At 39.5% G+C, this 13681-nt stretch overlaps 1 protein-coding gene across 1 annotated transcript in view; it reads left to right on the plus strand.

Annotated features, from left to right (window-relative positions):
* The window catches only part of ptch1 (patched 1), a 76717-nt gene that overhangs the window by 37360 nt on the left and 25676 nt on the right, over positions 1–13681 (plus strand). Inside the window, exons 11-15 of the mRNA XM_078214409.1 lie at positions 1230–1328; positions 2235–2360; positions 5468–5586; positions 6755–7160; positions 9190–9502. Coding sequence (XP_078070535.1) covers positions 1230–1328; positions 2235–2360; positions 5468–5586; positions 6755–7160; positions 9190–9502 — 1063 coding nt within the window. The remainder of the gene's footprint in view (positions 1–1229; positions 1329–2234; positions 2361–5467; positions 5587–6754; positions 7161–9189; positions 9503–13681) is intronic.

Consider the following 13681-nt stretch of genomic DNA (forward strand, 5'->3'; position numbering starts at 1 on the left):
ACTGAACGCTGCCGGGAAACCTGCCATGGGATATGCGCCGTCGGCAAGACCAGAGAATCCTGCCAGCTTGAACAGCTAGAGAAATCTGGCCACTATCACCAAGGAAATGTACTTTGTTTGATCAGTAAAATATACATCACAATCTCAGATTGCATTGGACATTTTGTGTAATTGTGTATTGCTCATTGAAGCTATAGCACTGGCAGTTCAGTTGCTAATTCAAAATGTAATCCTCACGCAAATTGATCCCAAATTTGAAATCTAAATGCATTTAATTTCCTGACCTTAAAAACTTTGTAAGCCAAGAAATGTACAAATGTTACAGAAAACTAAACTAGGACTAAGTGCTAATAGAATAAATGGCCTTAATCTTTTATGCAAATGATTAAGTTTAATGTCACTACTACTACAACAGCAACTTTCATTTATATAGCACATATAGCACAGAGAAATGTCTCTAAGTACTTATTCTTAATACTTAAATATTAAGGAATCCCAGCGGATCTCCGGACCGAAGGCCAGAGAATGGGGTGGAACCTGGTTCATCTGAGATTCCGTCCCATATTTCAGGTATGGGAGGCTGTGGGAAAATGTTCAATCCACGTCCACCCCACATCCCCCCCCCTTATCATTGGGGTGTGAGTGGGAGAATTCCTGGACAATTAGAGTTGGTGTGAGGTTTTGAGGCCTTCAAAAAGGCACCAAATCCTTACCAAGCAAAGGTACCCAATCGTAATTCAAGGGTTCCTTTAGAAGTGGAGAGTTTTAAATGTCTTTTTAATTTTTGAACCCTAAGAGAGCCTTAAGCATAATCTAGCAGAGTGTCTTTTGACCAATCTGCTGCCAAATCAGGTTAGACTCTACCAGTATGCCCTTGGGTGCCAGTGGCCTGCCCTGTATATGCTGATGACTTTGTCCCTGCAATGTGAGATGGGGTTGAGGGCATCAGCACAAATACAGCTTCCCCAGCCATACTTCTGTCAGCTAAGCAAACCAATTGGAATTTTGATCCCTGAGGACTTTGTTGGATTTTGGACTAAGCATTCCAAGCACTTCATGGAATTAAATGCAGATGAAAAATATTTTGTGATATTTGTTGACTCAGTTCACTGAAGTAGCATATTGGTGATATTAGTTACTTATCAGAACTGCTTTAATAGTAACAGTTTTAATTCCACATCTAAGATACGTGTTAAATTTAGATTGTATTGGTGTGCCTTTATCTGCAGGTTTTGCCTTTTCTTGCTCTTGGTGTGGGAGTGGACGATGTCTTCCTTTTGGCACATGCATTCAGTGAAACAGGACATAATAAAAAGATTCCATTTGAGGTAAGAATAAAAACTTAATTTCAGAGAAGCTGGCAAATGAATGTCCTTACAATTTGTTTCTTTTTTTGTACTAGTGTCCCTTTGCTAGGCATATTTGACGATATTTCAGAGCATGTGTCATTTGTAGCTGGAGATGGGGGAGTACTTGAATAGAAAGTACTCGCCTCAACCTTAATTGGCTTTTAACAAAACTCATGTCTATGTCTATAACCAAGGTGTGGGCTTCTGGAGTTCAATGACAAAGAAGTAATTTAAAAGAGACCCATATTTGCTTGACTTTCTTCCCAGCACCAACCAATTCCACCTCCCCCTAACTCTCTGCACGCAATATACACTGACTCTTCAGTTCCCAGTGTCTTTGTTAGCAAGCTTAAAGCATTTTGACTGTCTCATTCTGCTGGAGCTTTTATGTGCTTTAAATCAAAAAGTAAACAGTTCCCTTTGGTAGAAAAACATTATCCCTCTGGTTTTGAATGACAGACTAGCTCAATGTGTGGTCCAGCATTATATTGCTTCACCCTTTTTTTAGAAAAAGGAGCGTCATTCTGTGTTGGAAGCCCTGCAGATATACCATCAGCTGAAATATGAGGATAATGCAAGAATAGTGTATCAAAAACAGGGATTGTTTAGCTTTGATGAAAAATGCCCACTATTCTTCTCCAGCACAATAGGATTGTGGCGCATTTTGTGAGGAGAAGATTTAACATATGATTAGATCATCTTAAAGAAGTCAACTGTTTTATGGTGTGGAGAGAGACTGGAGGCTGCATAGAGTTTCTAGCTTACTATGAATGAAAAGTTTATTATGTCCCTTCAAAAACAACAACTTGGTATTTGATGTCTTATGGGAATAGCCATCATAAATCTTGTTTTGATAATCTTCCACCTAATTATGCCCCTCCACAGGACCGAACAGGAGAATGTCTAAAGAGAACTGGAGCAAGTGTGGCCCTTACCTCCATCAGCAATGTGACTGCCTTCTTCATGGCTGCTTTAATACCTATCCCTGCTCTAAGAGCATTTTCCTTACAAGTAAGTGAACCAATACCAGTCAGTCCACTTTTTGGAAAATTATGTATGTCCCTGTCATTGCTAATGAGTGAGCTACATGTTAAATTGTTACAAAATAAAGTGCACTCTCTGAAATTCTGTAAATGAGTGCCTTGTGATTTAATAAAACAGCAACATGCGTGCAGTTCAATGAGTCTTACTGTTTTATCAATAATGTTATTGTGGTAAGATGCGAACCACGAGTTATCTTTTAATGGGTGATTGGAGAAATATATTGTCCATAAGCTGTCATGATGGAGAAACTCAGAGGTGCCTCTATTCAGCAGCTTACTGTTGGGAGAAAAATACTTCTGGAGCATTTCTACAATTGTCATGAAACTATGGTAAATTCTTTGCAGTTTGAAGGTGGTCAGCATTTAATGGTATTTAGAATGGTACCTTGCTTGCCAGAACTATAAACACTGGAAGCAAAATTCCTTGAGAACTCATTTAATACTTTACGGCTGTATGTATAGAAGGCTGCAGTCATTATTATTGCTACATAGGTAGGTTAAAATAATAATCTAGTAGTATTATTCCAGTAATTAAAGTGAAATTCCTGCTCCGCAAATCTGCAAAAGCATTATTTTTCTAAAGTAATCCAACTGCTAAGTAAAACATCCTGGATCGTGTCCAGTCAAAGTGCTCAATTAATTGGCCTTGATTCTAACTACAAGCCTACATTCTAAATGTGATAGCAAGTAAATCATTTTTTGGTTTTGAGTAGCATTTTTCCAAAAGCATCAAAAGGTAAGTACCCCAGGCTAGCTGATATTCATAAACTCAACGCAGATCATATTCCTTTGTGATATTGCTGACTGGAGACATAATTGCTTCAGCTTAACATGGAGACAATTTATGAGGTCAACTAACCTCTGCAGTGCAGATAAACTGTACCATTTCAGAAGAGTAATTTTACTTTTTGTAACCTGTGTCTCCACTCATTTTTCATGCTGCTTGACCTCTAACCTCCCCAGCGGAAGTGAAGGGTTGTAATTTTTCTTGATACCTGAGATAATAATTTCAGCAGCTAGACACTGCCACAAAGGCAGTGCTTCAAAGCTCGGAGTGACAATGTGGTTACAGTAATTGTTGTTTTTAGATGGAGAGGATGAGAAAACGTTTGGACAACTGTTTGGTTTCTACTTGATATCAAGGTAGAAAGTACAGAAGCAAATTTTCATTCTTCCAATCCCTTGATGATAGAAGTTTGAGTTCCCAAAGCACCTGTTCAAATCACTGATTGGCTGGCAAAGCAGAAGTTTAGCATTGATTGCAACTTTAAACAGAAAGAGAATGCGCCTCATTTCTTTCAGCTTTGTTTGACTTTTCATGATTTTTCAAAAAAAATTCCAGTTGATTTATGTTTCAAAGAGGGAGTTGACGTTGACCTTTTCCTTAAGACGGTGTGAGATAATTATCAAAGTATCCACGTCTTTTGAGGCCCAGTATCTGTAAAGCAATCCAGCCGCTGAGGGAGAGTGAATGGTTTCCTGATTAGTTCTTGCAAATGCAGTCTGGTTTCAGTCTTGCATGTCAATGGTTTCTTCTTTCCTTTTTTCCTGTTGTTTTGCTTGGAATGTTTGGCATAGTTTTCTCCTTCTGAATTGTTGGTTGAGTAACAGATCTAAATTTGATCAGTTTTTGGTGTCACAGTTGACAAACATATTAAGGTAATCAGATCTAAGTTGGTAATTTTGTGAAACTTGCACAGACCTGCAAAGAAGACTGGTGAAGTATTTTTAAATACACCTATGCGTATTTATTTATGTAGTATGAATAGGTTTCAATGGAAAGCATTACTGTATATTGAAGAGGAGAAAAATAAATCCTTGGCACCGTTGTGGTAGATTGAGTAAATGTGGTGAATGGTCTTTCTAGCCCCCCCCCCTTCCCCAATTCTTTAACCTTTGTAGACCCCTGCCTTGCACACTGAAAAAAAGCTGTCGCAGCAGTTTAGAACAGGGTATTGAAAGGATCAACAAAGGGAGGATCTAGCAGAGTTGCAAGCAGGCAGAAGTAAGGTGGGAATTGTGGATGACAGGCCTCATCATCTGCTCATCACCTCTGGCTATGCATTACACTCATTCTCTCTGGGTGGTCTACCAGGAATGGTGGATACAGCATGTACCTTGGACTGGGCCCCTACCAACCAGTCATGCTGGCTTCTCTTTGTGTACTGCATGCACAGGCTTTCATTCTTTTTAACCTTGGCATGAAGTAACTAGTTTCACTACGAACTATTGATGATGCATGTTTGAATTGTTTGATTTATTTGATTTGTAAAAAAAAGTTCTTTGCTTGAAAACACACACAAATCTGTCCTTAAAGCTTAACTCCACTCAGAGTTGGTATGTTCATTCAGAAAACATTTTTTGAAGGATTTTACTCTTTTTTTAAATTAGCACTGCAAAATATAATTATTTCAAAATTCAAAAAGTAACTCTAAAATTGAAGAATCTTACTAAAACAACAGTTCGTTATAATTGACATTTTGGTATGTACCTCTGCCTTTTTTAATACAGTTTTTATACTTAAGCCACACAAACTCAGGACTTTAAGTCCTGAGGTTTATTTTAAGGTGATTTGTACAACAGCAAACAAAAGGTAACTATCACAGATTTCCAGAGACCAGTGCTAGCCTTTCATTGCTGCCCTTATTGTATAGTTGTGGTGCGATGCACATTACTACATGGAATGTTGATCCCAGCCTTTGTTCTTTTTGATAAATGCCATATAAGTTACAAACGGCTAGGGGTACATTGATCTAGGTGAAGCACACTAAATGTGTGAGCAATACATGGCAAAACAAAGCTACAGAATAGTATTAAATTTGGAAAAGTTAAAACTCTTTTTAGAAGGAATGTGATTTAGCATTTGTTCATTTATTTATGTTAACTAGTTGTGAGAATTACCCTCCTCCCCCAAGAGCAAACCTTTGTTCCTTAAATTATGAAAGGTTAACAATTTTGTTGCTGTGATTATTTAACCTGAGTTACGTATGTGTCCAGATACCTCCAGCAATGTGTCCACACACTCTACTTTGTCTCTCTTTTCTCAAACGGGCTGTCTTTTATTTTCGTTTCCAGGCTGCTGTTGTTGTGGTATTTAACTTTGCCATGGTTCTGCTCATCTTCCCTGCTATTCTCAGCATGGACCTCTACCGCAGGGAAGATAGGAGACTCGACATCCTCTGCTGTTTTACTAGGTATGGGCCAACTGAAAAGCTGACTTTTGTACATCTCCTAAAGATTCTGTGGTATGTGAATAATAGACCCGAGTGGCATCTCCACATCAATAATAGACCTCACAGCTTTGCTGCACTGCTTTTCTTGAGAAGTGGGATAAGAATGAGTTTTATGGCTCTTTTTGACTGGATAATTTACTAGAAGCAGAATTGTTTGAAGAGCAATAAACTCTCTTGGCCCTTAAAAAGTAACAGATAAATCAGAAAGTTATGGTGCATAGAAGTGAATTTCAGATTTTCTCATGGATTTTAGTAGAACTGATTAATTCCTTTCATATTTAAATGCTTAAAAGTTGTCATTCCATTTTTTAAAAACTCATAATACCGATCTGAAAAGTTTGTAAGATTTCTTGTTGACACTGAAGAAAAAAATTAGTAATGCTATCAGAAATTTAGAGTAATAGCTAACATTTTAGTATGCAGTTGGTCTTTGTTACAACCTATAGGCATCCATGGTAGACAGATAAAGAGTAATGGGTGGTAAATCCTTAGGTACTAGATTGCAGATGATGCAGGGTCTAGTTCTGGAGAGTGGTATTAGTTTTTAAGTGTAAGCACTGCTAAAACTTTCTGTTGCAGTAATACTGATGGGATGGAAGATTGCTGCATGCTTCTCACATTGTTCTTGGGCTACAAAAAGAATGTTGCTGGCCTGCAGATCAGAAACAGGCCAAATTTTGGTAGAATGTTTCTTGGTTCTGTGCATAATTTTTTTCCAACTGGGTTATTTTCATCGCAATCTCAGCCCACTGTGACACTTTGGTGAGTTTCAGGTCAGGTTGATTGGGATAAAACACAAGGGGTTGGAGTTCTTCAATCTCATTCGTCCCGCCAATGCTAACACCAAGAGAACTTGGTGCTCAGCCAAAATTCCCATTCACTGTAGCGGTCCTGGAGAATCCCTTCCACAGGTGATGTCAGCGAATTCCAGCCAAGAGGTTTTGGTACACATGGAAAGGTCTAGATTGAAGTGTTACAAGGCTAATTTGTTTGTCTATTTAGTGATCTCTTGGATTTCATGCAAAATGGAAGACGTAAATTATGAGATGCAACAATGAGCAACTCGGAGGATAAACATAAATGTCAACTTTACACTGCATCACTGAAATGTTTCTTCTCTTTCTTTCAGTCCTTGTGCCAACCGAGTGATTCAGATTGAGTCACAAGCATATAGAGATACCAATGACAACCATCCTTGCCAACCACCGCCACCTTACATCAATCAAAATTTTACCCACGAGACTCAAATTACCATGCAGTCTACTGTCCAGTTGCGCACAGAATACAATCCTCGCACCCAGGCATACTATACAACTGCTGAGCCTCGCTCCGAGATATCTGTTCAGCCAGTCACCCCAACTACGCAGGATTCACTTAGCTCTCAGAGCCCAGAGACTGCTAGCTCAACACGGGATCTTCTCTCCCAGTTTACAGACCCCAACCGTAACTGTGTAGATCCACCCTGCACTAAATGGACTCTCTCTTCTTTTGCCGAGAAGCATTATGCACCACTGTTGCTAAAGCCAACAACGAAGGTGAGTACTAAGGCTAACCAGCTTTACCTTGTTTACTGTTTGCTGAAATAATGACAAGGTATTTGCATTCAACCTCCTGGGTAGATATAGGGAACCATTTTTAAACTTTACACCCTTGACATTGAGTTGGTGGAATGAATAGTCCAACATCTCATTCCAATCAAAATTAGTGGTGGTAATTTGCAGACAATACAAAAATAGGAACAGGTTTGATTGTGAACAAAGCTGTAAACGACTTCAGGAAGAAATAGACAAACTAAGAGATTTGATAGATAGCAATGGAGTGAAATGTTCATTTTGAGAGGAATGGAGGAGAAATGTGTAAATGGTAAAACTTTAAAGAAAAAAGCAAAGATTGAGGAATTTTTTTGTCCATGAAGTTGTTGGGATATGAAATGCGCTACCAGAAACAATAGTTGAAGCAGAATCGATAATGGCGTTTAAAAAGGAAATGGATAAATATGTGAAAAATCAAAGCTCAGCACAGCATGGAGGAAGGGCAAGGGAATGGACCAAAGGAGAGGTGATAGACCAAGCGACCTCCTTCAGTCCCGATGTGGGTATTGGAAAAGGTGAGGAGATGCAGAAAGATCAGTGGCCAAGAAGAGGCCCCTGAGAAAGCAAGAGAGCAGCAAATCCTGCACCTTCTCTGCCCACTGCCTTCCTCTGCAGCAAGTGCAACAAAGACTGCCATGCTATAATGGGGCTCCTGAATCACACCAGGCGACGCTTTACCTAGACTTGACCACCAAGTTGCAAACCATCATGTCACGAGATAGACAGCTGCCAAAGATTTGTTTTATGTGTTTTTTTAAAAATGCTGTGTGGGTCATAACATTCCATTTCTAAGTGTATTAAAAGCTCCTACATTCAGTTCAAAAGAGGCGTTGTGTGTATGCAATACTAATTTCTCATCTTTAGATTGTGCTACAGTTTGCCTTTAGAATATTAAAAGACCTATCATGATAGTGTTAGCTGCAAGTGCCATTGGAGTATTCTGTTTTTCTTGCATTAAACTCTAATTTGAACCCTACTGAAAGGGAGTTAATTGGAGCTGTAATTATTTTGAGCAATCAGTAAAAGTGAACTTAGAAATGTGACAGGCAAAAATAACATGGCTTTAATTAAAATGTTGAAGCACAGCCGTTTTTAAATGCCCTTTCCCGTCTCTTCCCCTCCCACTACCCATTCTTTCTCTCTTTTCCTTTTCCACTCTCCACTTCCATTTTCATTCCTCTCCTCCACCATCACCACTTAGCTGATTCACACCTTCTCCAACCTGTCACCCTGTTTGATTTGAATACTTTACTCAGTCAGTTCAGAAGATCTACATTCCATTTCCTGTATATTATCTATCTCTGAAATATCTGATAATTTATAATTAAGGAATCTAAATCTACTGTTTGCAGAAAATATCTCAGCCATTGCTTATCACCAGGATTTGTCTATTATCTTTGGAGAAATAGAACGGACTACTGTTCTTCAGACTCCTCACATAGTCAATGAACAGATGTACATAGGTATATTTCAAAACCGAGGGAAGGATTTTCCGAACAATCCACCGCGTGTTTTGCCTTGGCAGGAGGCAACCTGCCATTGGCTGATAGCAGAATGTTCTGGCCCCATCATTGTTAGTGGGGTCTCCCGTTGAATGCAACCCTCGCAGCAGGGAAACCCACAGCGGAGGTGAACCGACGGCAGGACAGGAAAATCCCGCTGCTGTGAACAGCCAGAAAGTTCCAGCCCTTCCTTTTGCTGTAAGTGGGACAGTAAGATAAATGTAAGTTTTAATATTTAATATCTGGTGTAAAGGTCAGCTAGGTAACTACAGTAAAATATTATCTCTGCTTATCATCGTAAGTTAACATCACTGGTTAAATTTCATATCAAATAACACTGGTGATAAATCACCCATGATTAGATTGGTTGCTCGGGCTACCACCAAATGTTTTTCTAACTAATCTTGCCCAGTTTTTGAGCCTGTGAATCCTGTTGAGTTCTGAACCTGAGTTTTTTTTTAATGTCACAGATATTGGTCACATTGCTTTTCTTGGGTTTACTTGGGATCAGTCTCTATGGAACTACAACAGTCAGAGATGGACTGGATCTTACGGACATTGTACCTCGTGATACGCGAGAATATGACTTCATCGCAGCACAGTTTAAATACTTTTCTTTCTACAATATGTACATTGTAACTAAACAAGATACAGACTATCCCAATGCTCAACGCCTGCTGTATTACCTCCACAAAAGCTTCAGAAATGTGAAATTCATTTTGTTGGAAGACAATGGGAAACTTCCAAACATGTGGCTGCACTATTTTCATGACTGGCTACAAGGTAAGAGCAGCAATCCTTTCCTCTTATTTTTAAATTATAAGATGAGGAAATATATATTAAAACGTTATACATACATTAGATATTGTCTAGTTTTTTTTTAAAAAGCACCTAATTAGATTGCTGAAAACTGCAACCTTCTGCAGGAGTGTATATATTTGGTATTCTTCAATACTGAACATTGATATTTATACATTGTTTTGGCTGTCGATGCTTCTGTGAAACACCTTGGGATGTTTTGCAATGTCAAACGTGCAATATAAATGCAAGTTGCTGTTGATGCAGAATGTTATGGAATTTCTTAAAGTTCAAATAAAAGAACAACAATGTGTTAAAAATGCCCATTTAGAAATGATAAAGTCATAATGAAGCCTTTTTAAGTGCAGAAAGATTAGCCGTGGTCTGTAATTTAGAACCTTAATCAAAATCTTTCAGAAAATATTGGGTGCCAAAAATCTGGAAGGGATTGGCATGTTGTGGTATAAGTGCTGAGATGCTCCCACCTAGGAGTTCCACTGTTGAGTTGGCTGGAATTTATGGGGTGGGAATAGGTATCCTGATTTGCCTTGCAACAGCAGTTCTTTGTGCCACAAGGGGTACATCTAGGATGTCCTCTGCTAGAAACATTCTGGAAAGTCTATTAGAAGTGGCTGAGCCGAGGCGTGTCAGGCCCACATCTCTCCCAGAAGCATACTATTATCTTCCTTATAACCGCTTTCATAAATTTTCTGTGTGTATGTGTGTGGGTGAGTGGGGTCCATTTCCTATCTTGTCAGGAAGGTCCAGCTTTGGGCTCTGCTATGACTTCCGGCAGGAATTCAATACTATGATGGTTTCAGCAGATCTGGAAATCCTGCCAGTAGAGCACGGCAGAGTTTGATCCTGATGCAAACCAGCAGATTTGGTAGATATCACTAGTTCAGATAAAGCTCGGCACAACATCGTGGGCCGAAGGGCCTGTTCTGTGCTGTACTGTTCTATGTTCTATGTTCAATGAGGAATGACTTGTAGCAAGAGGCTTTTTCAGTTACTGGGAGGAGGAGGAGGAAATATAACTTCTATTAATACATGAACTAAGATGGACAGTACAAAATATTTCAAGTATTTTCTATTGCATTTCTTATTAAATTTGGAAATATTTTGCCTCGTGTGCTCTATTCTAATATAAAACAAGAAAGTCTGTGCATATGGTTAATTTTTAAGTTCTGTAAATCATTGTATTTTATTATTGGCCAGTTATGAAGTTCATTACTGCAGTGGGATGTGTTTGTGTTGATGGGTTAGTTGATAATCCAGTTGAATTATTATTATTTAAGGAAGCTAAGCTTTGAAAACATGTGCACAAGCCAAGGCCACACCGAGTGGAGTGCTTTGAAATCACCTAGGTGGTATTTACAAATTGGTTCCTCTTCATTTCAAGCCAGGTCTGGGAATGTGCATCAAGTTTGGCAGGTGTGCTGTGTGTGCTTTTGAAGCTGCTGCCATTGTTTCAGACCAGTTTGTTTTAAGTTGATGTCTGCAGGTCTACGTGGGAGTTTTATTTCAAACTGGAATGAGCAAGCTCAGCCCTTAGGCAATGGCATTTGTGCCTGGCTTCTTTAGCCTTATCTCCTTACAGCTGTAGTTAACCTATCAGATCTGTAATGATGGTTTTGATTACAGCTTCAGTGCAGCTGTGAGGTGGGTCTAAACGTCGGGGTATGTGGTTTGTCATCTGCTCACACAGAGGCTCGTTGTACAGGATTGTGGCTTCCTGTTCCAAATCTGATCCAAATTACCTGCTTGGAACAGCTAGTGATCTTCCATGCTTTTTTAAAAAGGGTACAGAGGAAAATCGCAGTTGAGAATGAATAGGTGTTGGCTGTGATCTTTACACGTGCTGGCAACAGATCTCACGACTTGTAAGTGCTGCCCAAGTCAAACAGATGGAATGAATTGAGGGCACAGTGCTAACTCATGCTGTGCTCAAGGAACGGCTGAGTTCCTTTTACTTTTTAACTTGTGCATTCATACTGTTTTCCCCCTCTGTGCTGAATACATTTTCTTCCAGTCTGTTCCATGGAATTGGTTCTGTAATATTGCTATTAGAAAAGGTGACTATACTGTGCATACTATACATGGTTACAGATTTCACATTCAGGGTTTTATTTTACCATGCATCTTCAAACAAGGAAACATAGAGGGAGTTTAAAAGATATTTAAGGATCAATGTTAACCTGGTGCAGATTCAGCGGTGTGGAGACTGTAGCAGGTGGTGAACCATCCGTCTCACTGGTGTGTACGCCCAGACACTGACTCCTGCCCAAATGCAGTGGCAATACTGTTAAGGGGAGGCAAAAGTGGAGAGTCACATGGCAGTGGAGATTCGGGACTGTCAGGTTACTGCCAGGCACCCGTTGAGGTGATCCCTACCAAACTTAAGTGAGCTAGACGGATAAGCAAAGATCATTGAGGGGGAACCATAACTGGGACAGAGGAGGCCCAAAGCATCTTCTTGGGACCAGGAGGAGCAGTTCTGATCCTACTTGCTCACAAGGAACCTTTAAAAAGGAAAATAAAATTTACAAGGATGGTACCTGTTATCTCTTTTAACTGATGAGTTCAGAACTGTGCAATCCTTCATCAGTGTATAGTTGTTATGGCAAGCATGCCTAATGAAATTAATATAATGAAACATTGCAATTTAAATTAGGCCCCTTTCTCTGGGCTGGTAGCCTTTCCCATCCGTAATTTCAGTCAAATTAAAATGCTGGGGACAAGGAGCGGGAGTGAAGGTGGGGACACATTGAGCAACAATTCCGCCAAATAGGCTGAGTTAAAATTGAATCTAGCTTCTAAATTTTCAGCCTTTAAACTTTTGGGGTAATACGAATGCTTTGATATCAATGCTCTCAAAATTGCTTTGTGTGAATTTGTGATAGTTTGTATGTAATTACGCTCTTGCTATTTTAAGACGGGTATTAATTTTGCTAAAGTAACGGTTTAACACCTCTTAAGAATCAGCGTAGGAATTTCATTCGAATATACAAAGCACTTGTATGTTATAATTTATATAGTGATATTTAAGACTGCAGAGTTTCGGATTAATTAGATAAATTGATGAATATCTCCCTAAATTTCTGTAAAGCTCGTCAAAATCCATCAAGCTTTTAGCCGACCTCCCCCAGTCTGTTTTTTGGTTCGGTGTCCATTTTGCTTCATACTATTTGTAAATGCCTTGCCAAATTTCTTGCATTATTTTCAAATGCAACTTGTTGTTGTAACGTTTCTTCCCTAATTCTGCTTGCATAATTTCAGTCATTGTTTTTTTTCTTACTCTGTTACTTTGCATGTGATTTTATTGTTTATGGATTTCACTTTCTGCCAAACACACCTACCCCTGACCTAAAAGATGGGCGTATTTGATGGCTGAGGCAGCCTTCCTGTCCCCCCTTCCACCGGGTGCTCTGTGACTCATGCATTGACTTTTCAGTGCTCTTTTGGGGAGAAGGAACGACTTGCTATTATTCTTCATTTTTTCAAAACATTCCAACTGAGACAGCAAGCTCTCTGTGCAGAATCTCAGTCATAAACTTCAGACTGGGGGGTCTGAAGTGGGAGCTGTGAGCACAGCAGGTTACCAAACTAACTTGCTGTGTACCAATTTGCACTACCTAATATCAAGTGTCTCTTAAAACACATTTTCTGCCAATGATTCTGTAATTCTACTGGAATTTCTCGCTACGTTGCCCATCCCCATCAGGGATCTGACATACACATTTCTTGTAATAATGCGACAGTAATCAACATTTTCATCTCCCGAACAATGTGATTCATGTAGGCTACAGTTCCAAGAGCAACAGTGGCCCTGTAATGCCATGTATAATTGGTCGATTTTCATGCATGAGTCCAAACAGTGAACCCTCAAATTATTCAGCCACCAGGGCATCACAGTCAAGCCAAAGCTGCTCTGGTTTTCAATCTGTACAAATGCAATTTAGAACACCATTTGCTGAACCGGGGTCAGAAACATGGGAATCCTGGTCAGCCTTCCCTTTTTCAGCCTTGGGATACCCCTCAGGGCAACTTTCAATTAAATGCATGCTGACAATTTCATGCCTAAGAAAAAAGCAGCCAGAATTGAAATTGGGGCATTCGGGGTGGTGGAGAATTCCAGCTCAGTTGCCCAATTTGATACACAAG

The sequence above is a fragment of the Mustelus asterias genome, chromosome 6, assembly GCF_964213995.1.
Source record: "Mustelus asterias chromosome 6, sMusAst1.hap1.1, whole genome shotgun sequence".
NCBI classification, from domain to species: Eukaryota; Metazoa; Chordata; class Chondrichthyes; order Carcharhiniformes; family Triakidae; genus Mustelus; species Mustelus asterias.